Source organism: Eulemur rufifrons, chromosome 8, assembly GCF_041146395.1.
Source record: "Eulemur rufifrons isolate Redbay chromosome 8, OSU_ERuf_1, whole genome shotgun sequence".
NCBI classification, from domain to species: domain Eukaryota; kingdom Metazoa; phylum Chordata; class Mammalia; order Primates; family Lemuridae; genus Eulemur; species Eulemur rufifrons.
In genome coordinates this window covers 33,967,297-33,991,077 of record NC_090990.1, presented here as the reverse complement: position 1 = coordinate 33,991,077, position 23,781 = coordinate 33,967,297, and the positions used below count along the sequence as shown (strand labels likewise).

Here is a 23,781-nt window from a genome sequence, read left to right as displayed (position 1 = left end):
CTCTGACCTAGTGTTATCTGTCTGTTTGTATCGTCCCCTCTGCTAACCTGTCAGTGCCTGGGTCAGCGACTGGGTCAGCTTCGTCACTCAGTCCCCTGATCTCAGTGCACAGAATCGAGTTCAAAGCTATTGATGCGGATATCAAATAAATAAAAGAGTACTTTTGAATTTCCTCCATAAGCAAATGTTTGTTTATAGAGGATTTGGGGGCAGAATTAAGACTCAGACATAGAAATACAGAGCACTTTAGACCGGGGCAAAAACAGGTGCTCAATAAAAGAATATATCCTCGGTTCTGTGCCTGAGGATTCCTAAGGATCCAGTGTGTTCTCATGCCATCAAGCAAGTGGAAAGTGACACAAAGGGAGCTCAGTGAGGTACCTGTGTCATGGTAAATGCCGACCTCCGGCCTCTAGCTCTCCCCTGCCCACATCTGGTCACCTTCCTCCCCCTCCAGGGTGACTTCTACAGCCCAGCTATCTGCCTGGTCCCTCCCAGCCTAGAAGGCCTCCAATCTTCCCTCTTATCACAGACAGAGCCAGCAAACTGGTCTCTGGGCTTGGGGGCCACAGTGTGCATTGAATGCTGATGTGGGATATCTGTCCTCAGGGGAGGAACCCAGGTAGAAAAAGAGGGAGAGCAGATCAGGTCTTGAAGGGTTTGGATTTGGTTGGAAGGAGGGAGAGACAAAAGGGATTCCAAAATGGGAACGGCTGGGACAAAGGTCTGGAGGTGAGAAATGGGGCGATTTTGGGTGGGAGTGAGGAGAATCAGTCCAGTCTGAGCAAGGCCCCCTCGCCCTGGTGAAGGAGATGAAATCTGTGATTTGAGCACTCTTCTGGGCCAGTCCCCTCAGGAGTGAGGGACTCAGCTCATGATTCCCAAGGCATTCAGTCATTCACGCATTCATTCATTCATCAAGTGGGGTTTGCGTTCCTGCTATGTGCCAGGAGCTGATATAGGAGTGCACAGGACAGTCCTGGTCCCTTACTGATTTCAGGGACTCAATGATTCCAGGAGGGCATTTATTTAGCAGTTCTTTTGTTTCTGCTCCAGACAGAAGCTCGGCTTGTCCCCATTTTGCAGTCTAGGAATCAGAGGCTGCCTCTGGTGGAGGTCCAAAAAGACACCGAGAGGGCGGGCTGCTCAGTTTTTTGCCCAACGGGAAGCTGGGAGCTCGATATGGACTTTCCGGGAAGGCGGGAGTGTGTCTGTGTATTGTGGGTGGGGGGTGCCCCCTTTCCCCGCCCCTCCCCGCCCCATGGAAGCAGCGTGGCGGGGCCCGGGGCGGAGCTGGCGTCGCCTCGGGGCGGGAGGGCGGCCGCGGGCCCGGCAGGGCAGGCAGGCGGACGGACTGACAGGCGACAGAAGCGGCACGGCAGGAGACTGGCAGGCGGAGGACGAGCCAGCGCGGGGAACGTGACCCCGCGGCCAGAAGAGGGCTAGCGCGCTGCGGCCGAGGCGACCGGTGAGTGAGCGCCCGTGCGTCCCGCGGCCCCGCCGCGCACACGGCCCGGCCTTGCTTCCGCTTTCATTTCCTCGGCTGTCCCGGCGTGGCACCGTCCGGAGGCGACCTCTGCCCGAAGGCAGGCCGCCCACTGTCCTCAGGCCGGGCCGAGACTCCGAGCTTCCAAAGTCTGGGTTGGGGGTGTCCGTCTGGAGGGGGGCGTGTCTTCGGGAGCGGAAATGTCCTGCGGGCCCTCTGGGTCCTAAGACCGACCTGTCTGGCTCTGAGAGCTGGTTTGGGGGTGCAGGAGGAGGTGGGGAGGTGTGAGGGGAAGCCCTGTGCCTCGGGGGCGGGGAGAAGGGAGCCTTCGCCTCTACTTTTCTATCTGTGCCCCGCAGAGCGGCACAGGCTGGATTCTGGGGTCAGTCTGGGGCCATCCTCTGGCCCAGATGCTGGGCCAGGACCAGGGGGTGGAGGTGTGTCCTGTCAGGGGACTAAATGTCAGAGACAGGCTGGGTCACCCTACCGTCTTCATTTGGGAAGCCCAGATGCCCACCCAGGAAGTGAGCAAGCCACTGGCCACTCTAGGGGTAACAGGACTTGCAGCATTAGGAAATGGGGCCAGGTGGGTGAATAAACCGTGGTGCTTCTGTGAAGGTTTGGGGTGGGGGGAGGGGGGAGGGGTAGGAGGTCTGGATGGAAGAGCACCTGCCCTGTACCCACCCTCAAGCTCACACTTCCCGGGAGTAGACCCAGGCCTTGAACTTCCACAGAAGGAAGGTGGAACTCTAGCTTACTGATCAGGACACCCAAGTTGTTGTGGGGGTCAGTGTGTTGGGGGCAGGAAGCAGGCTGGGCTGTTTGGTGGGCAAGATGCTTCCCCTCTCTCCCCACTTCCCTCTACTTCCCTGTCTCCACCAGACCAGTGACCAGCCAGTGCAGGAAAATGGTCCTTTACTCTTTGTCATGGGCTGAGCCCCACCAAATACCAGTTCCCAGTTCTGCTTGCAACTTACTGTGGCTCCTCAAGTCCCCTTTCTGGGCCTCAGTTTCCCCACCTGTACAAGTGAGTTGGGCTGGTTGATTTCTCAGGGCTATTTGGGTCCAAGCTTTTCTCAAAGGCCGAGCACTGACTTTTTGCCAGGCCCTGCTCTAAGCTGTGGGTGGGGTGGGGATGGCAATGGCCACAGAGCAGCCTCCACCCAAGAAGGAGATCTGGGTTCAGTAGAGGAGGATGTGGGAGGAGGTAGTGTTCAACCTGGGGATGTGTGGTCGGGCAGGCGGAGGGACCAGCATAAAAAATCACAGAGCAGGGGGGTAGGGGCTGTGTTCAGGGATCAGGAAGAAGTCCAGGGTCGTTGGTGTAGGGAGGTGGGGCAGGAAAGGTAGGGTGGTGTTGAATGCCAGGGTGAAGGCCTGTTTGTAACTGTCAGTAAAGGGGGCCACGCAAGGGTGGAAAGCCCCAGAACCCACCTAATTGCAGTATGAGTGATTTTGGAAGCACCTGCCCCAACCAGAGTTTAAAATGGAGATGGCAAGTGAAGTGTAGAAATCTCCTCCTCTTTGTTCAGGAAGCATAGGGGACTTCTTTGGGTGGGAAGTTGAGGAGTTGGGATGGATAAGATGACCTTCTGCATCTCTCAGGATTTTTTAAGAGGAAAAGATCCTGCCAGAAGGCCTGTCCCTACTCTGCAGAGTCCTTTCATTTTCCTTGACTGTCCCCATCCACACCGCCTGTTGTGGGTACGAGGAAGGACCCCTGTTGCAAATATCTCCTCCCCTAGTTTGATTTGTTGCCAGAAGTAACCTGCCTGCCATATGTGCCATGCCTTTGGTTATATCCAATTTTCACCTGGTTCCTACCCTCCCTTCTCCAATCCTGTCCCAGCATTACCAGAGATGTGAGAAGGGAAAATGCTCCGGTCCACCGGTCAGAGGTCAAGCCCAGGCTTTGTGGCTGTATTCAAGGCTCAGTGCAGGGCCAGGGCCAGGGCCCGGGTCATAGTTCAGCCTGCAGCCGGAGCTCAGTGCTTAGATTACATTCAGCCTTGGTGCTCAGTCTGGGGCCAAGGTCAGTGCTAAGTTTGTGGCTAAATTCCAGTCTCAGCAGGTGTCTGGGTCTGCATTTCCCAATAGCTCACAGGGGAGACAAAATAACCACCCTGAGAGTCTCAGAAACCTGGCTGTGTCAGAGTGACCCAGGATTTGCATGGGCCAAATCCATGGTGCCGCAGGGGTCACCTAGTAAGCCAGTGGTGGTGCTGGGACTACAACCCAGGACTCCTGTCTCTTAGTCTGGGTCTCTGATCGCTGCCTCCCCCACCCCCCAGAGGTCTCTTCTGAATCTGGGATCCTTCAGTTCTACAAGGCAAAACAAATTTGTCTGAGCTCTAGATGAGTCCAGCTGGGTAGATCTGACTGTATTCATCTACCTCCCAGTGCCAGTCACACAGTAGGTGCTGTAGGAATGTCTACTGAGTGTCAGGTGCAGGGGGAGGGGCAGTAGCTTGTTCAGATTTGGGGTTGGAGGAGGCTGGCTTGCAGGAGTGGTGTCTCCTGCCATTGTCAGAGGAAGCAGCGCCCTTCTAGGCCTGCCACCGTCCCACTCCTCCAGTCCCTGCAGCCACACTCAGAGGCCTCCCAGCTGATCACGTGAGGGCCCTTTCCTCTTTGAGGGTGAAAAAAAAGGAAAGGACATTTTTGGTAGAAAAGTCCCTCCTGCTCCCTGGGAATCCCCGGTGGCCGGATGGACTACGGGATATCCCAGAGGAAGCCAAAGGCTGGGGCCCACCCCCTTCCCCCAGCACAATGCAGCCAGGCTCTCCCACGCTGCACCAGCTGGCCTTTGGAGCTCCCAGAGGTCATCTCATCCAGGCCTCTGTCTCCAAGAGGGACCCCTGCCTGCAGGGAGCCTTTGAGATCTTTGTAATGGTGAGCAGCAAGTCTGAGGAGCACCTGTTTGGAGGCCAGGCCCAGCCCTCTGCGAGATGCAATGAAAGCAGAGAGGAAACAAGATGGGAAGGCTGTGGGGACTTGGCAGGGGGGACTGAGATAGTCTGGACAGGGGGCTGGGCACTGGACCGAGGGCCTGAGGGTTTAGATTCCAGGCAGAGCATGCAGAGGTTGAGCAAAGGCTGAGAGGTGGAGGGGTAGGATGTATTGGGAAGTAAGAGCCCAGTTGATGAGGCTCTGATCACCAGGCTCCCCTATGCCCTCGTCCCTGGCATCCTCAGGTCTGAGCCCCAGCATACCAGCCGCAGGCCAGGCCATGGCACTGTGCCTGAAGCAGGTGTTCGCCAAGGACAAGACGTTCCGGCCGCGGAAGCGCTTCGAGCCGGGCACTCAGCGCTTTGAGTTGTACAAGAAAGCACAGGCCTCGCTCAAGTCCGGCCTGGACCTGCGCAGCGTAGTGAGGCTGCCCCCCGGCGAGAGCATCGACGACTGGATCGCTGTGCACGTGGTGGACTTCTTCAACCGCATCAACCTCATCTACGGCACCATGGCTGAGCGCTGCAGCGAGACCAGCTGCCCGGTCATGGCCGGAGGGCCGCGCTACGAGTACCGCTGGCAGGACGAGCGCCAGTACCGGCGGCCAGCCAAGCTCTCGGCGCCGCGCTACATGGCGCTGCTAATGGACTGGATCGAGGGCCTCATCAACGACGAGGAGGTCTTTCCCACACGTGTTGGTGAGCACTACCATGCCCGAGGGTCAGGCCTGGCCGGGGAGGGAGGAGCCACTGCGAGCACATGCCACAGATGAGGCATGTGGTGTGATTTGGCAACTGGGTGTTGGGGGTGGGGTGGATTTTCATCCCCATTTTGTAGAAGAAGAAACTGAGGTTGAGACAGGTTAAGTATCTTGCTCAAGGTCAAGCATTTGACTAGGACTGACTGACTCCCAATTTGGGACTGTTCTTGTCCAAAGCTTGAGTGTCCCCCCAGGGACCACTTTGGCAAGACCACAGACACTATGATTCTGAGAACCTTCCAGAACAGGTGCCCCAAGGTGTTCATGGCAGGTCCCCCTGCTTGGGCTGATCTGACCTCCAGCCTCCTGGGGGGTCCTGCTGAATCCTGACCCCAGGAAAGGGAGGAGTTTGGGGGCTGGGGGACCTGGATGGTATCTTCACCTCAGACTGGGACTCTGAGGGCAGAATTTCCCCTTGTCAGGCTCAGGCCACGGGGTCTTTTCTTATCTCAGCTGGGCAGCTGGGCAGGCGAGGGTGGGGAAGGGAGATGAGTGATGTCACCCTGGCCCTGCTTCCCCACCCCAAGGCAGCAGGAGGGGGGTGTTGGTCAGGGCACTGAGAAGGCATGACACTGTGTTCGTCACAGCAGCCCCACCTGCACCTGGGCCCAGCCTCCACCCAAACTCAGGCTCATCCCTGTGAGGCTGTGGGGATCAGAGATGGGTGGGGCAGGGGGGTCAAGCCCAGAGGGGAAAAGTCTGAATGCTGAGGGGAGCTGGGCCCTGAGTCACAATTCAGTGCCCACGGCTCCTCCCCAGCCAGTGGCCTGCCATTTCCTGCACTGTCATGCCCAGCAATGAGTACCTTCATCTTACATAGGAGGAAACTGAGGCCAAGAGAGGGAAAGTGTGCTGCACTGGGAGGGATTCAGAACTGAAATTCAGTTCTCTTGGGATTCAGGACCCCAAGTCTAGATGGGCAGGGTGAGAACAAGGGACCTGGCCTGGGCTGGAATGGCTTACAGGGAGGCAGGGCTCACCCCCATCTCACAGCAGTGAGGAAGAGGAAGGGGTCTGTGGAGCCAGGTGGGCCAGGGATGGACCTGACTCTGGACTCATATTCCCTGGTAGCCTGTGCGACCCCAGGGGCGTATGCCTTAACCCTGGGATGACTCTGCCATAGCAGAGGGGGTGCATAAGCCACCAAGATCTCCACCCTGAGTATGGGGGTGCTGTGCAGAAACTGGGCCTTTTACACAGAGCTGGGGCTTCCTGCAGGCGGGGTCATTTATCTCTGAGGGGTGCAAAGAGGGTTTGAATCCTGCCTCCGGTCTGTACTAATTAGTAATTGTGTGGCCTTGGGCAAGCAGCTTCACCTTTGTGCACCCCTGTTTTATCGTCTCTAGCATGGCAGTCAGACCCGTCCGCAGAATTGTCGTAAGGATAAGAGGCAGAAGGTGCAGGGGGCCCCACGTGGGGCCTGACTCACAGATGGAAGGTTCTTTGTGATATTAAATATTTGAAGGAATGAGTGATTTCAGCACTACTTCTTGAAGAATTAGTATTTTCAGGATTAGGGGTCTGAGACTGCTGTGTCAATGTTGAAAGAGGAGCGACTTGGGGTTGGGGGTGGCTGGAGAGGGGGGACATGGTTAGATCATGAAAGGCCTGTGCAGTGCCATGCTGGGAAGTTAGGACGTAATCCTGAAGGCCCAGGTTTTTTAAAACAGCCCCAGATGTTGATGAACTCGCCTTGGAATCGTATACAAGGGTGTGACATGAGTGGCCCTGCAGATGCACACATCACTGAGGAGAGAAGGTTGGTCAGTGACCCCCACCATGGTTGCACAAGTGATGGGAAGATGTGGAAGATGAGGAGTATTTCAGCAGGGGAGGGGCATAGTCACATTAAAAAGGAAAGTGTGTGAAAAAGTCAAACCAGCCTCTGCATCTCCCAAAGGGAAGCGTGCTGAGAAGTGTGCTGGGGCGAAGCCATCCTGGTGGAGTCTGCCTGTGTGTGGGAGAGCAGTGCTGGTCAGACTTTTGTCACCAGGACGCTGATCCCCGTTTCTGTCCCTCCCCACCCCCTAGGAGTTCCCTTCCCCAGGAACTTCCAGCAGGTCTGCACCAAGATCCTGACGCGCCTCTTCCGAGTCTTTGTCCACGTCTACATCCACCACTTCGACAGCATCCTCAGCATGGGCGCGGAGGCGCACGTCAACACCTGCTACAAGCACTTCTACTACTTCATCCGCGAGTTCAGTCTGGTGGACCAGCGGGAGCTGGAGCCGCTGGTGAGGCGAAGCCCCCACTGCCCTCCCCGCCAAGGCTAGCCTCTGTGAGCTTTCAGATCCAAAGGCCACCTGCTTTATGAAACTCCAATGCCCAAGTCGATAAATTCTGGGAAGGCAATTTATTTAACAATGGATTCTGTACCTTAACAGAGAATTCATTCAGGTGTCAGTGTACAAACCCAGATCTGCAGCCTAGAGTTGGGGTTAGGGGTGGGAAGGGGCAGGGCTCAGGGAGAAGAGTGGTTTGGGAAGGGGCTGCCCAGCAGGCTGAACTCTGACTGACCCCTCCCCACCTTGTCTCTCTACAGAGGGAGATGACAGAGCGGATCTGTCACTGAGCCAGACCTGGACTTTGTTGCCCGTCAGATGGACCATCTGAACACAGGGTGGCTAGGGGAGGGGAGCCTCAGGAGTCTGGTGGTAGAGGACTCTGAAGGCCCAGGGACCCCTCCACACACCGAAATCCTCTGGACTTCTGGTTCTCAGGAGTCTGTCTACATGTCCCCCTGACTACTCGTGAAGGGAGAAGGGGAGGGCTTCAAGGTGGGCAAACAGAAGGAAAGGAGAGTTAAACCTCTCGCACCAAGTCTGGGAGTCGGGTAGGCTAAGGGTTTCTTCTGTGATGCTTGACCCTTCCATGGTGGTTCCCAGGCCTAGCTGGGAAATGTGGATCTGGCCAAGGTGATGGCAAGAAAGGTACAAGAGAGTGAGCAGCCTGTGTGTGAGTGAGCACAGATGCCAGGCTGTGTGTGAGATTCTGACTGTGGGGTGTGTCTGCAAGCTAGCTGCCTTAGACCCTCCCTGGCACACAGTAGGCCCTGCATAAATGTCGGATGGATGGCTGGACAGATGGGTAGATAAAGAGATGGGGACCATCAGACCATGACCATTGTAGGAGTGATGACAGGTCAGTGTTCCCACTCAGTGTATGTGACCATGTGTGTAAGTGCACCAATTGTGATTGTACATGCAGCTCTACGTTTGAACCTTCCAGGCTACAATCTTCCATCAGTGTGAGTTTTGGGGAGCTGGGGGGAGGTGGGAAGGGAAGCCTTTTCCTGACTTCCTAAAGCCCTGGCCTACCACAGACACAGGTTCTGATTTACTCCCCTGAGATGCCCAAGAGCTGTCATTTCGCTCATCCTTCTGTCTCTAGGAGGGCCTGATTATAGACAGCCTCCTGGGGGTTGGAGATGAGCCCTCATGTCCACAAAGGTCCCCTGGCCCTTAAACTGGGAATTGTATTCTCCAATCTAGCACGCAGAATCTACAGACCTGGCTCCTCCAGTTTGAAGCCCAGCACAAAATACTCCTTCAGCTCAAGGTGGCAGTGGAACTTACAACTGGAAGCTCCAGAGTCTTGTCTCCCATCCTGGACACTGAGGATCATGTAGCTGGTGAACAGACTCTTCCAGGCTTGGAGAGCACCCATCCTAAAAGCACCTGCCTCCTTCCCACCCACCCCTGAGCCGTTCCAGCTGGTTGGATCTCAGGACACAGCTGTATCCAGAGAGACTGGGATGTTCATTCAGCACACCTTTGCTCAGTACCTCCATGCCCAGCCCTATGCCCAGACCCACAGGTGGTGAAACTGAGGCAGGAACAGGGTTCTGCCTTCCCAGAGCCTGCACTCTGGGAGTCCAGGATGGAGAGCCAGGAGGGACCTGAGATCATCCAGTCTCACTCTCGTAACGTACATAGGAGGAAACTGAAGCCAGGAGAAGAGGGGGGAGAACCTGCCCAAGGCTTCACAGTGAGGCTTTCATGAAGCTGGAATAGAAACCAGGGATCCTGACTTCTACCCTGGGGCCCTTCGATTGCTACACAGAGATGCACTGGAAAGAGAGTTCACAGACCTACTCCAGGACACAACTATTCTGCTTTGAGCAAGGATTTCTAGCCTGATGCCGGAATGTCCCACTGTCCCTTGGGTTGCCTTGGGTTGTCTCCTGAGCTGAGCCTCCAAAATCACACCCAGCTCGATGGCCTAGATGCTGCCTATCCTCTGGGGAAGCAGATAGGGCTCTTGGGGCCAGCCAGGTGGGTCTGGGACTTCTACCTCTGCTGCCTCTGGAGTGGACTGGCAGCTTTGTCAGAGGCTCTGGAGTGAGGAGAGTTGGAGCGTCCCCCAGGGCGGACTGTGGCTTGCAAGATGGACTCTAGGCTGTGGCAAGGGCTGATTGTGGGGAGGGGGAGTGGGGAAAATCTATTTTTATGAAACAGAGGGAAGACTTTATTGTTGTTATTTTTGGTAAAATAAAAGAGGCAAACTAAAGAAGCCACTGGTGGGAAGCTGTGGTCTGGGTGCCACATGGCTCCTGGCAGACTCTGGAAGGAGTGGGGCCAGAATGGGGATGGGAGGGCTTTTTGTCCTGAGATCCTGGACCATGTGGCGGGTTGGTCAGTGTGGTCACGTCTGGCTCAGCTCTCCAGGGTGGGACTCCAAAGTTTTCTTAGGGCTCTGGGAAGACCAGGCTAGGCTAGGACCCTTGGGGTGGAGAGGGCTGGCCCTTGCCTTCTGGGAACTCAGTCTGATGGGAATCTTTCCTTGTGTCAGCTCAGATCACCTGGCACTGGCAATTCTCATCCCACCCCCTTAATCTTGGTTTTTCGGAGCTCCAGTGGCAATACAGTCCTAACCCTAATTACAGGAGAGGAAGCCATTCTCTGGAGGAAGGTACTGGTCTGGTGCAGTGGCTCACTCCTATAATCCTGGCATTTTGGGAGGCCAAAGTGGGAGGATCGCTTGAGTCCAGGAGTTTGAGACCATCCTGGGCAACATAATAAGTCCCTCTCTCTACAAGAAGGTTTTTTTTCTTTTCCTTTTTTTCCAAAAATTAGCTGGGCATGGTGGCATCCATCTGTAGTCCCAGCTACTTTGGGGGGATGAGGCGGGAGGATCACTTGAGCCCAGGAATTTGAGGTTACAGTGAGCAGTGATCGTGCTCCTGTACTCCAGCCTGGGTGACAGAGCAAGACCTTGTCTTGTAAAATAAATAAATAAGAAAATACTTGGCTGGAGGCCGGGCGCAGTGGCTCACGCCTGTAATCCTAGCACTCTGGGAGGCCGAGGTGGGCGGATCGTTTGAGCTCAGGAGTTCGAGACCAGCCTGAGCAAGAGCGAGACCCCACCTCTACTAAAAATAGAAAGAAATTATATGGACAGCTAAAAATATATATAGAAAAAAAAAAATTAGCCGGGCATGGTGGCGCATGCCTGTAGTCCCAGCTACTCGGGAGGCTGAGACAGGAGGATCGCTTGAGCTCAGGAGTTTGAGGTTGCTGTGAGCTAGGCTGACGCCATGGCACTCACTCTAGCCTGGGCAACAGAGTGAGACTCTGTCTCAAAAAAAAAAAAAAAAGAAAGAAAGAAAATACTTGGCTGGAGCTTAAGTGGGGGTGGCAGGACATGGAGCTGACTTCCAAGCTTACTCCCCAGGAGACACCTGCATCTGTTGGCTCAGGTCTTGCTGTTATTCCATTGCCCTGAACTTAAAAGTTACCTGGATGGGAGTTGAAAAACAGCTTGGTTCTTAAGAGTCAGCACAGGCCCACCTAGAGCTCTTCCCTCTACCTGCAAAGGAGCCAGCCTGGCTTTGTGCAGAGGCTCTCCTGGGAGGCAGAGGCCTGGGTTCTAGTCCAGTCCAGCCCCTGAGGTTCCATAGCAAGTCCTTTCCCCCTCTAGACCTTAATTCCCCATCTATTTTGTGATGAGGAGTGGGAGTAAAGGACTGCTTGATCTTTGCCCCTTCATTACTCACAGTCTGTGAATCGTTCACAGTAATAACAACAATAACAGCTTATGCTCACCATGTGTCAGGTACAATTCTAAGAGTTTGATATACAACAGCTTGTTGAGTCAAGTTTGTCTTTGGCCAACTGCCTGGCTCCCCTCCCAGCCCCCAGTATTCCTCCTTCTTTTCCCTGCTCTAGGATCTAGAAGGATCCCCCGGCTTTGCTGCTCCTTCTTATGGCTGATCTGAGGAGGCCCAAGGCCAGCACTCTAAATGGGTGCTGTTTGCACGTGTCCTACGACAGATCATTCACTACTTCCTCAGTCACTGGACAGCTCAGACTGTTACAACGTCCATGTCTGGGCTCATGGTCATATCGAAATACACCATGGCAGTGAGAATAGATTTATCTCAGAACTGGAATGCATGTAAAGATATCAGGAAGCTGACACAAAACTGCTTTGAGAGATTCAAAGAGGGTTACTTAGAAGTAGAGATAAAGGAGGAGAGAACAAAGAGAGAGCTGGAGCCTCAGCAATACAGAGAAAAGAGCCTCCCCATGGGGCAAAACCTATCAGGAGAGGATCCTGAGAGAGGAAATGTATTAGAGGTAGAGTGGCAGCTTGGTTGGGCAGCCAGGCTGGGCTTTGTTTTCCTGTTGGCTTAAGACCCATAAGAACCTTTGGAGCAGGGAATGAAGGAGTAAGCCATCCTCTCCACCCTGGAGCAGAGCACCTACCTTTTGAGGAAAGGTTGCCCCACCACCCTTGGCTTCCATGAACGCTCCAGCCTCTTTGAGGTTTCCTGCTCCCGCTCTCTTCCCTACCGTCAAGGAGCTGTGGCATGTGTGGAGAAATGAGCCACAAGCATGGCTGGAGCTCCACCTGCTTTGGGGGAGCCCTCCTTCCTCTGAGCCCTACAGGGCCCTCATCTGATGTTAACTGAACTTGGTTGCCATATGGGGGACATGGCAACTTTGAGAACCTGGAACATAGGTCCTAAGTGACTCAGGACCAGCTAGCTATTGAGACAGTCAGGAAACAGAGAGGGAACAGGCCAGCAAGGCCTGAAGGAAGACTTGAAGCTTGCGTGAGCCTGGAAGGGGATGAGTGGGAGAGGTCAGGATATACAGAGGCCTTCAGGTTGGACTCAAGGACTCTGGAGGGGATGGAACACAGAAGCTTGGAGGAAGACTTTCCCCCAGCCTTCCCCCAGACTGGGAAATCTAGCAAAGTGCTCAATGTTCCCAACCTCCTTCCATCATACAGGCGAAAAGATTGAGCCCAGAAGGGGAAAGGGAACAAACACTGGTCAGGCGGATGATGGGAAGCAAGTCCAAGTCCAAGAGGCTTGGATTTAACTGGCATTGCTCAACAGACCCTCACAACCCTCAACAGACCCACACGACCCTGAGCCAGGCAGGGAAGGGATGTTTACTTCCATCTAACAAGGAGGGAAACACACTGAGTCAGAACCTGAATTAAATCCAAGACAGCACTCTCGACCTCGCTCAGCGCATCTGCAACCAGTGTGGGGAGGCTGGTTGAGGTATTAATCTACAGTTGTTTTTCTCCAAGAAATGAACTTTTAAAAGGGCTTTTGTTTTTCAATTTTGAAATACTGGGGGTGATGTTTTACTCAAGGAGAAACTCTCATTATGGAATTCTGGGCACCCAGACTTTTAAACAAATTTTACAGAATTAGTTGCTGTTTTAGAAAAGACTAGCAGCACTTCCCCATATGTAAAAGGCATTTAAAAATTCCTTTCTGGCATGCACAAGCGCTCATTAAATGTTAATTACACCTGCGGTGCCCGGCCTCCTCCCTCCTGGAGCTTCCCCGCTCCCAGACCCTCAGCTCCGGAAAGCCAGCGTCTGAAGGAACCAAGCCCCACCCCCTAGCCAGCAATCTCCGCCCCTCTCCTATCACGCCTGCGCAGTCTACTTAGCTCGCCTTTCTCTTCCCGCGGGTAGCTATCAGGGCGCAGGCGCGGCTCCGCCCCTCACGCCCCTCTCTGGTCGGGCCCTCCCCCTGGGCCTAGCTCCGCCTCTTCCGCGTTCTCGGCAGAGTGATTTGCAGGTGGGGGTGCGCGCGGCCGCTCCCGCGGGAGTCAGCGGAGGTGAAAGCGAGACAGTGAGGTATCCCTCCGAGCAAACTGGGGCGGGGGTCTGGGAATGAGTCCGTGTGCCGGGGAGTGGGCAGTCAGGGCCTTCAGAGGGGCCCGAGGTCACGACCCGATTCTGCTGCCGAGGGACAGCCGGAGGGGGACTTTTTTTAGGACTGTCCTCACGGCTCCATCTGTGACCTGTTGGGTCTCCGTCCGTACGGGATCAGCGCACAGCGTGTGCTCCCGGGGTCAGGGCTCGGTTGGTGTCCGAGGTCGAGGCTCGATCTGTGGCCGGTTTGAGACTCAGCTATGGCTGAGCTCAAGGCTCAGGCAGTTCAACGCCATGAACAGGTTTTCATACGAGGAATTTATGAAATCTTTGTACTACGTTATTTTAAAGTTAACTGCTTTCATTTATTTTGCAATATTTAAAAGCTCCTGACCGGTGCTAGTGGCTGTCCAGTGGGGAGAGGTAATAGTGTCAGGTGCACTCTGTCTCCTTAGACAGCCTGCAGGCTGCCTGTCAGTGGCACATCAGAGGCTGGCGCAGGTCACAGGAGTGAAATGTTGTTGGAAGTGCTTGACTTTGGGGTCAGGCAGTCCTCGGATCAGATCTCATTTTTGCTACCTCCTGGTTGTGCCCTTGGGCAAGTCATTTCCCTTCCGTAGAGCTTCCATTCCTTTTCTATAAAGTGGGCGTGATAAGATCATTGTGAAGGTTGAATAGGATTATCTGTAAGTGAGGTAGTGTGGCACCTGTCATGTAACGGGTGCTGAATACATGGTACCTGTGATTTCTAGCAACAAGGTCATTTGGGTACTTTAGAGAGGCCCTGGGTGAAGAGTTGATGAGACCTGATCCCTGAAGCCTCAGTGGGATTTACAGGTGGAACTGACCTTGCAGGATGGGAAGGGAACTAATGCTTATTGACCACTGCCTGTGTGCCAGGCACCATGCTGGGCAGGTGCCTCACTGGATTCCCCAGTCATCAGCCAGGTGCTTTCAGCCCCTCTCAAGAGAGCTGGGCTGGAATTTAAGTGAAGGGGAGACCCAGGGTTAGGTTTTTATATGGAACTGAGCCAGCTAGAGACTTTGGTGCCCCATCCCGCCAACTGCTCCCACCTCGGCTCCTCTCTTTCTGTAATCCATAGAGTTGTTTGGGCTCCTGACTTGGTCTGGGAGTCCTGTTACTCTAGTACTTTAGCAGATATTGACAGGGCCTGGCAACTCAGACTGCTTGAAGCCAAACCAGGGGAGAGAGAAGTTCTGTGAACAGGAGCTGTTAGAGTCCAGCACATGTTAGGAAGTGTATGTGGTATCCTGTTATGTGGTCCCATAATACTTTTTAATAACTTGGTTCCTTTTGCATCTTCTTCATGGGTGCCCGTGTGATGTTCCTGAGATACCCCTTAGAAACCTCATTGCCTACCATATAGAGTTTGGACCCTTCAGCCTCATAGACAAGTCCCTCCATCACTTATTCCCAAACCTCTGTCCTGCCTTCTTTCCCTTTGTCTCCCCAAAGCTGCACCGTGTGCTCCAGGCAAAAGAAACGTCTTTGTTCATACACTGCCTGCATGTTCCTGCTCCAGCCTTTGCTTGTATTCCCTCTTCCTGGAGTTCGCTCCTTCTTCTCGTCTTTCAAGGATCATGTGTCATGGGACGTCCTTGGTGAAGCCTTTTTGATCCCTTTGCTGAATTAGTTGTTACCCTTCTTGTCTTCCGTAGCAGAGGCAAGGGACCGTGTCTGTTTCCTTCTTTCTCTGCTTGGCATGGGGCTGGCACATAGTAGGCCTCTGCAGTGTTTGTGGTTAAATGAGTCAGTGACATATTTTTTTATACGCTTTGGTCCTTGTTTTATGAGCTGTCAGGTTCAGAATGGGACTTTGTTTTTCCTCCTCTTTGTACCTAAGGAGGATCCTAGTTTAGATTGATGATGCTCTAATTACAGGCATCAAAAGCAAAAAAGTACAGAGATTATGCACAAGCCAGGATTCTTGATGGCTGTATTGTTTTCAGGCTCTTGTCTTGCCTTTACTGTGAGTTTCGTTGGGAGGGAGGTCTGACTGGGTGTGATATCATTCAAGCAGGGGAAATCTCACAGGTGGCTTACTAATCAGTTACTCTGCCCTTGGCCTTGGGAAACAGTGGTCCCTCCCATCTGGGACTAGCATCAACAAATTCACATTTTTCCTTGCCGACAGCCTCAGCATATGGAACAGAAGAGGTGTTATTTTTTTTTTTTTCTTTTTGAGACAGAGTCTCGCTCTGTTGCCTGGCCTAGAGTGCAGTGGTGTCATCATAGCTCACTGCAACCTCAAACTCCTGGGCTCAAGTGATCCTCCTGCCTCAGCCTCCCAAGTAGCTGGGACCATAGGCATGTGCCACCATGCCCTACTGCTTTTTCTATTTTTAGTAGAGACGGGGTCTTGCTCATTGCTTGAAGCAATAGTCCCACCTTGGCCTCCCAGAATGCTAGGATTACAGGTGTCAGCCACCATACCCGGCCAGAAGGTTCTTTCTTGATCATAGAAACTTGATCATAAAATACACATGGTTGAAGGTAGAAGGAAGCCGGGTGCGGTGGCTCACGCCTGTAATCTTAGCACTCTGGAAGGCCGAGGAGGAAGGATCACTCGAGGTCAGGAGTTCGAGACCCCATCTCTACTAAAAATAGAAAGAAATTATCTGGACAGCTAAAAATATATAGAAAAAAATTAGCCGGGCATGGTGGCACATGCCTGTAGTCCCAGCTACTCAGGAGGCTGAGGCAGAAAGGTTGCTTAAGCCCAGGAGTTTGAGGTTGCTGTGAGCTAGGCTGACTCCATGGCACTCTAGCCTGGGCAACAAGAGGGAGACTCTGTCTCAAAAAAAAAAAAAAAAAAGAAAAGAAAAAAAAGAAGGTAGAAGGAGCTTGGGAACCATCTGGTTCAATGCTTTCATTTTACAGAAGGGAAAAGGCCTAATGAGGGAAAAGGACTTGATCAAGTTTACACAAGGAATGAGTCAGTGGTGGAGATAGTTCCAGAAGTGAAACATCATGATGGTTTTTTTTTCCAGTTTACTACATTGTTGATATAACATCTAACACTTACTGTGTACTTACAATATGCTAGAAAGTGTTTTCTAAGTGCTTTTAACTCTATTTTATAGACTTAGAAACTGAGGCAGATCATTCAGATCTATTTTCTGATTCCACAACTCTGGTTTTTAGCATGGTTTTAATGGCAGTCACCTCCTAACCAGGGAGGTATAACAGCTCTCCAAAGAGCTTATTCCCAGATCACCTACCTCTGTGAGTGAGAGATGTCCTGTCCTCCCAGCGGTGTGTCCCAGTATGCTGGAGAGATACCCTGGGAGGAGTCCAGAGTGTGTTGGAAGAATGGATAAAGGAATGAAGCAAGCCCACATGAGTACTAGTGGGTCTTAGGAATATTAATATACTTCAAAAATTGCCTGTTTATCAAGTTAGGCAGTAAATGTGTAGTTTTAGAATAACCTGAAGTCTAGGGTCTTTCTGGAAAGATTCCAAGTCTGGAGTGGAAAGATTCGATTCAGTAAGTACATATTGAGCTCTTGCTATGTACCAGACCCTGGTATTGAGAAATACACACAGAGGAAAACAACACATTTCCTGCCTTCGTATAAATAATTGTCTTCCCAGAACCTTCTCCCTCCAGTGTAGTTGGGAAGATAGATAAGTACATAAATAACTGAAATCAGACTGACTATGGTAAATGTAGTAGGGAATGTAAACAAAGTGGGAGTCTGGGAGAAGGAGAAATCAATCCCAACGTGACCAGAGGATTCCTGAAGGTGGAGGATTTATGCTGGGCCTTGGAGGGAGTTTATTCCTGGGAGAAGGAACAGCTTGAGCAATGGTCTAGAGGCAGAAATGCACAGGGGCGTGTGTGTGCGTGTGTGTATGCGCATTGGAGTAAGGGAGGGGAGTTGGTTAGGAGGGAAAATAAGCTGAAATGGTGGATTGTGACCAAAATGTAGAGAGGGAAGTGGGGAGAAAAACACCAACATTTACTGAGTGTCTCTTCTGCTTTGTGGCTTCCAATATGCTAGAATCTAGATGCTTTAATTTGTTTGATCTTCACAGTCTTGTAATATATATATTTATCGCCAACCTGAAGATGAAGAAACCAGACCCCAGAAAGATTAAAGTGACTTCCCCAAGGTCAGGTAGCTAGTAAGTGGCATAGCTTAGTTCAAACCAGTGCTGGATTCAAAGGCCTGTGTTCTTTCCCTTATGCTGCATGGCTCTGTTTACTTTGGCTGCAGGATGGAGGTTAGACTAGAGCAAAGAAGGTCCCAGAATGAAGACCTCAATGAGGTGGCTTAAACTGTGAACCACTGGCCAATATGGAAGCTGCCTGGTCTAGGTCTGCTTGATTGGTTTAATACGTGAGCATTTTGGCAGCTCCTGCAGTACCATAAATCAGTGCATTGCCATCGTTAGCTAGGAGAATCTCAGAACCAGTTTACAGAGGTGTGGGCACTCTTGTATTTCAGGCACAGGTTCTAATGGAGACTGGCAGTTTGTTACAAAAGTGTGTCTGTCCGGGGAGGGAAACCATTTGGCATATCCTGTTCCTTCATTTTCACACCCTCAAATGCAACAAGAATCTGTAATGGAGGAAAGAGCACTACACTTGGAGGCAAGAGGCTGGCATTCAAGTCCTGGTTCTGCTCATTATCATCTGTGAGTCCTTAATCTCAGCTTCTTTTCCCATAATGGGGGAAGTTTTTAGTTCACTTCTGAGGCCTTGTCTCTTGCAAATGTCCTGTGTTGCTTCCCTCCTCTGGCTTGGGGCAGTATAAGGAAAAGGCTGAGAATACGAACAGGATTCAGAGAGACTAGGGTTTAAATTCCAGCCTCTCATCGTTATAGGGAGACAGCAGTTAGGTGAATAGACTCTAGAAAACGACTGCGTGGATTTGAGTCCTGGCTCTGTCACTTGCTAGCCAAGTGACTTGGGCCAGTTATTTAACCTTCTTGAGTCTCAATTTCTTCATCTGTAAAATGAGGATACAAATATTACCTACCTCGTGGGATTGTTATGAGAATTGAGCTAAGTTATAAACAGCACAGTTGCCTGGCACATAGTAGGTTCTCAATGAATGTTAGCTTTAATAGTAATAATATCAACAATTATATTAATGCCCAGTTAGGTACTGTTTTTATAGAAAGTATATTTATGAGGGCCATTTCCCTTACTCTGGCATTGTTGCCTTCTCTTTCTTTCCATTTCCCTATCAGGAAACTTTGAAATACTAAATTGTTCCTTTACGGGGTTGCAAAGTATAACATGACAGAAAGTGCCTGTAGGAAAAGGGTCAATAAAAAGGCAGTGGCTTGTTAGAAAATCTACCTGACTTGTGTTTTCACCTGCCTCTTTGCTCAGTAAACATGAACAAAGCAGGTGTTTATTCCCTTTAGCACAGCCTTATGCAGAAGAGCCTAGCAAGAACCCCCAGTTCACTTGCCAAAAAGTTCAATAACAGCATCTCTGGAAAAGTGGTGCCTAATTTGGTGGTTCTTTCTCTCCAGCTTATACCCCTCTGGTCTTAACTTAAGCCATTTCTTCTTGTTCTATTTTCCATGAATATGGAAAAGTTTCTTCTGATTATAAAGGGAGGATGAGATCAAGATTTTCTCATGAGAACCTTTTCTGTGCTTAAAGCCAGAATCCAGTTAGGCCTCATCTCCTCTTCCCCCAGCTAAACAGCCTTGGTTTCTTTCACTTCACTATTAAAACCTATTTTCCATTGCCCGGATCACATTGGTCATGCAGCTTTTCCTTCTCTTCGGTTTTTCTACTTCCTGGCAGTGACCCAGACTCTGCTCAGTCTGCTATTAATAAGAAGAGTCCAACTAAAACAGTTTAAGAGAAGAATAAGATCAGGTGTTTGCACTCATTCATTAACATTATTGAGTGGTTGTCCAGTGCCAGGGCCTGTGTTAGGTGTAGGGGACCCAAGGATAAAGCAGACATAGTCTGTGCCCTGTCCCTAGCTCACAGGGGGAGATGTGTGGTTAGAGCAATCAGGAGGAAATAGATAGTCTCTTTTGACTGGACTGCAGGTTAAGACATCTGTAGACAAGTGGCAAGACACAATGCAGGAGAGGTGATCTGGGGCAAGATTATGGAAGCCCTGAGTGACAGAACAGAAGCTCAGTTACTCCAGAGGCAGTGGACCCCCATTAGAAGTTTTGAAGCAAGGAAGTGACAGACTCTTAGTCTGGCTTTTTGGACCAAGGATGGAGATACCATAAGCCTGGGCCTTATCTGTGCCCCACTGGTGTTTTCTGTCCTGAAAGTAATGTGATGGATCCCTTGTTTGTATACTTCGGGTTTGTTGTTGTTGTTGTTGTTGGCTCTAAACTTTTATAAAAGGTCTAGTTCTTGAGCTCTGGGGAGATTTCATTCCCAGTACAGCAGGAAATTCATGAAAAATTGAAGAGAGAATTAGGCACCTAACCAGGCCCAGCCTATTGAAGACGCAGCTGCAGGCCAATCTGTATAGGTTTGGTCTGGCCATGGTCACCCTTCCCCACCCCAGCCCTATACGAAGAGGAGATGCAGGAATGAGGAGAGGGTTCCAGGGCCCTTTAGGGTGTTTGGTAAAGAATACTGAGAAGGTTTAAACACTGTGAGAGTCAGAAGTTCTTGCTGAGGAGGAAAAGAGGCCCAAAGGAATTTGAAATGGGGCCAGAAGGAATCAGGGCTAACCAGGTACTGTGTCTTCTATCTGAAAACCTCCAAATTCTCTCTCTCTGCCTTTGTACTTGGCTGTCAGTTTATTCCCTCCTGCTGCCCAGTTGTGGTTTACGGAGTGGCTGGGTTGCTTTCCCGATCTGGGCAAGCCATATCACAAGCTAGAATAATAGTTACTAGTTATCGAGTGCCTACTGTATGCCAGCCATTGGTACCATGAGCTCCATAGCTCACTTAATTTTCACGGCAACCCTGTGATTAGGTGTTAGTGCCCCTATTTTATAGATGATGACAGTGAAGCATGGAGACGTTAAGTATTATGTCCAAAGCTATCTGGCTAGCAAGCGGTAGGCCAGAACCTGAATCTACGACCTAATGCTCAAAAGCCCAAGTGCTTTCTGCTTCCCCAGCCTAAGGTGGCTCCAAATGGCAGACTAACACAAAGTCCATAAAGGAGTTCTGAGATTTTTTTTTTTTTTTCCTGTAGGCCAAGGGGTTGGCAAACTATGGCCCATGGGCCACATCTGGCTTACCACCTGTTTTTGTATGGACTGCAAACTAAGAGTGTTTTTTACATTTTTAAATGGTTGGGGGAAAAAAATCAAGAGAAGATTAGTGTTTTGTGATACATGAAAATTATATGAAATTCAAATTTCAGTATCCATAAATATAGTTTTATTGGCATATAGCCACAATCATTCATTTACATATTGTCTGTGGCTGCTTTCGCTCTACAAAGGCAAAATTGAGTAGTTGTAACAAAGACCATGTGACACACAAAGTGTAAAATATTTACTGTGGCTCTTTACAGAAAAAATTTGCCAACCCCTACTGTAGTCAACAAGAAGGGACCAAGTGGAGTCAAAGTTCAGAGGTGTTCAGGGTTGTCCCTGGAAGTGCTGCGGCAGTGAGGAGAGGAAGTGTAACCTGAGTTTCCTTGAGCCCTGGAAATGGTTTCACTGGGCTACAGAGATTTGTTTGGAAACAAAAACACAGTAGGGAGGACCATCCAAGGTGCTGATGTCTCTATTGGGAATTAAAACAATATTTTGTGGCTGAAGTAATTCATTCAGATTCACTGGAGCCCTTTTTTTGTGCCAGACACTATGTTAAATGCTGGTAATGCAGAGAGGAAAAAGGTATGTCCCTGCCTTTGAGGAGCTTTTGGCCTAGTGGGAGCACGTATGTGCATAGCCTGCTCTAAGCGTTAGCATGGTGTACTGTGGATTTGGTGTACTGTGGATCCCACTGAATGCTGGACGAAGTAGAAACAGAGTCAAGACTGCTTCTGTAACTTGCAAAACTACTTTTGCAATGGGCCTTGAAGGATGAATAGGATTTATTTTTCCAGGAGCTACACACAAGACTAAGGGAAAGCCTGACAGTGTGAGCATTTGGAGTTTATGAGGATAGAGGAGAAAGGGATATTAGAAATGGTTTAGTCTACAGCCATACCACCCTGAATGCACCCGATCTCATCTGATCTCGGAAGCTAAGCAGGGTTAGGCCTGGCTAGTACTTGGATGGGAGAAATGATTTAAAGGTTCTGTAGCTGGGTAACTTGCAGGATGATATGATCTGATCAGAAGAAAAATTGGAGGAAGGAGGCAGTGGGTGGGGGTTGAGGACAAGTCTAGTTTGGGACATGTGGTTTGAGGTGATGGTGAAACACAGCCAGCTTACAGTTAGAAAGCTTTTTTAGAAATTTTGGCACAAAGGCCCAGAATTCGAATTTAAACTGCATTTTCAGAGTTTTACCACTGGGGAAAGGGGAAATATATATTTATTTTGTAGAGAAGTTGATGATGCAACTTTGACTTGTGATAGCTAGAGCCATGGGATTAAAAATAGCACTGAACATACAGAAAATGAAGTCATCAGATTCATCAAAACTAGCAGCAGTTATGCATTTGGCACAAAACTTTATTCCCGTTCATGCCACATGCTGCTCTCAACATCTACTTTATCTTTCCAGCTCTGTTGCCTCTTGCCTGTGAGACTTGGACCTGGGCACTAGGAGACAGAGCCAGAGTTCACTCATCTCTAAAAAAGTGGGCAGTAAAAAAGTGTCAGCTTTTACCTTCTGCATGAGACTCTTCAGAACAAACAGAGGTGTCCATCTCTGTCATCCAGGTCTAGTTACATCTTTTTGGGTCTGTAATTCCACAATGGAAACAGAATCTATCTGAAAACTTTAACTCAGACCCTTGTTAAATCTTCTAGTGCTTGATGTCAGCATTGTCACATACTCAACTGTCTGATTTTAAAGGCTGGGGAACTCTGTGACTGCCTTGTGTATATCGACTTACTGGGGTAACTTATAGGTATGCGGCACATTCAGGTTGATCTTTATCTTCTCTGGCCCTCTTAAAGAAGTCAGCATTTTTTTTTTTTTTTGCACAAATTTATGGGATACATGTGCAATTTTGTTACCTGCATAGATTGCATAGTGGACAAGTCAGGGCTTTTAGGGTATCCATCACCCAAATAACGTACATTGTACCCATTTACCAATTTCTCATCATCCTTCTGCCTCCCAACCCCTCACCCTTCAGAGTCTCCATTATCTGTCGTTCCACTCTCTATGTTCATGTGAACATAGTTTTCAGCACCCACTTACGAATGAGAATATTTGATATTTGTCTTTCTGTGCCTGGCTGGTTTCACTTAAGATAATGACCTCCAGTTGCTGCAAAAGACATGACTTCATTCTGTTTATAGCTGAATAGTGTTCCATAATGTATATATACCACATTTTCTTTATCTGTTTATCGTCTGATGGACACTTTTGTTGATTCCATATCTTTGCTGTTGTGAATAGTGCTGCCATGTACATGAGTACTGGTATCTTTTTGACACATCCATTTCTGTTCCTTTGTGTAGCTACTCAGTAGTGAGATCTCTGGATCAAATAGTAGCTCCATACAGGCTGTACTAATTTACATTCCTACCAACAGTGTATAAGAGTTCCCTTTTCTTGCATCCTTGCCAACATCTGTTATCTTGAGGGGGTTGTTTTTTTGTCTGTTTGTTTGTTTGTTTGTTTGTTTGTTTTGAGACAGAGTCTCGCTCTGTTGCCCAGGCTAGAGTGCCCTAGCATCAGCCTAGCTCACAGCAACCTCACACTCCTGGGCTCAAGCAATTCTCCTGCCTCAGCCTCTCAAGCAGCTGAGACTACAGGCATGTGCCACAATGCCCGGCTAAGTTTTTCTGTATATTTTTAGCTGCCAGATCATTTCTTTCTATTTGTTAGTAGAGACGGGGATCTCGCTCTTGCTTAGGCTGGTCTTGAACTCCTGACCTAGAGCGATTCACCCACGTTGGCCTCCCAGAGTGCCACCGCGCCCGTCCTGTTTTTTTTGTTTGTTTGTTTGTTTTGCTTTTTTTTTTTTCTAGAGACAGAGTCTCGCTCTGTCACCCATGTCACCCAGGCTGGAGTACAGTGATGTGATCATAGCTCACTATAACCTTGAACTCCCAGGCTAACGTGATCCTCTTGCCTCAGCCTCCAGAAGAGTTAGGACTATAGGCTTGTGCCACCACACCTGCTAATTTTTTTTTTTTTTTTTTTGTAGAGAGGAGATCTCATTATGTTACCCATGCTGGTCTCAAACTCCTGGCCTCAAGTGATTCTTCTGCCTCCACCTTTCAAAGTACTAGAATTACAGGCATGAGCTACCATATCCTGCCTAATTCCAGAATTTTTGTTTGGTTTTTTCCTTAAAATCTATCTCCTTGGTAAAATTCTCACTCATATCCTGAATTGTTTTTCTAAGTTTTTT

The 23,781-nt window shown here is 50.2% G+C and overlaps 2 protein-coding genes across 8 annotated transcripts in view; both read left to right on the top strand.

Annotated features, from left to right (window-relative positions):
* The first annotated feature begins 1,298 nt into the window (after window positions 1-1,298).
* MOB3C (MOB kinase activator 3C) lies at window positions 1,299-9,714 on the top strand. Of its 4 annotated transcripts, XM_069479932.1 has the most exons (5): window positions 1,299-1,468; window positions 2,369-2,513; window positions 4,681-5,133; window positions 7,227-7,429; window positions 7,738-9,714. In XM_069479932.1, the coding sequence occupies exons 3-5, from the start codon at window positions 4,716-4,718 to the stop codon at window positions 7,765-7,767; spliced, it is 651 nt and encodes a 216-aa protein (XP_069336033.1). In that variant the 5' UTR covers window positions 1,299-1,468; window positions 2,369-2,513; window positions 4,681-4,715; the 3' UTR covers window positions 7,768-9,714. The 4 variants fall into 4 exon arrangements, with proteins under 4 accessions (XP_069336033.1, XP_069336032.1, XP_069336034.1 ...); XM_069479931.1 differs by lacking the exon at window positions 2,369-2,513; XM_069479933.1 differs by lacking the exon at window positions 1,299-1,468 and having other exon boundaries at window positions 1,482-2,513.
* Window positions 9,715-13,200: 3,486 nt separating this feature from the next.
* The window catches only part of MKNK1 (MAPK interacting serine/threonine kinase 1), a 44,169-nt gene continuing 33,588 nt past the window's right edge, over window positions 13,201-23,781 (top strand). For 2 of the 4 annotated variants that reach the window (XM_069479928.1, XM_069479925.1), the window contains exon 1: window positions 13,201-13,242. The gene's annotated coding sequence lies outside the window, so the exon portion shown is untranslated. Of the gene's footprint in view, window positions 13,283-23,781 lie in introns of all 4 variants that reach the window. The other 2 variants (XM_069479927.1, XM_069479924.1) reach the window with 1 other exon arrangement.

Excerpts from the sequence above, each read along its gene's own strand:
- MOB3C (XM_069479930.1), top strand. The coding sequence starts at position 4,656 with ATGCCCTCGTCCCTGGCATCCTCAGGTCTGAGCCCCAGCATACCAGCC. Across the intron at positions 5,134-7,226 it reads GGTCTTTCCCACACGTGTTG|GAGTTCCCTTCCCCAGGAAC; the intron begins GTGAGCACTACC and ends CCCACCCCCTAG. Across the intron at positions 7,430-7,737 it reads AGCGGGAGCTGGAGCCGCTG|AGGGAGATGACAGAGCGGAT; the intron begins GTGAGGCGAAGC and ends GTCTCTCTACAG.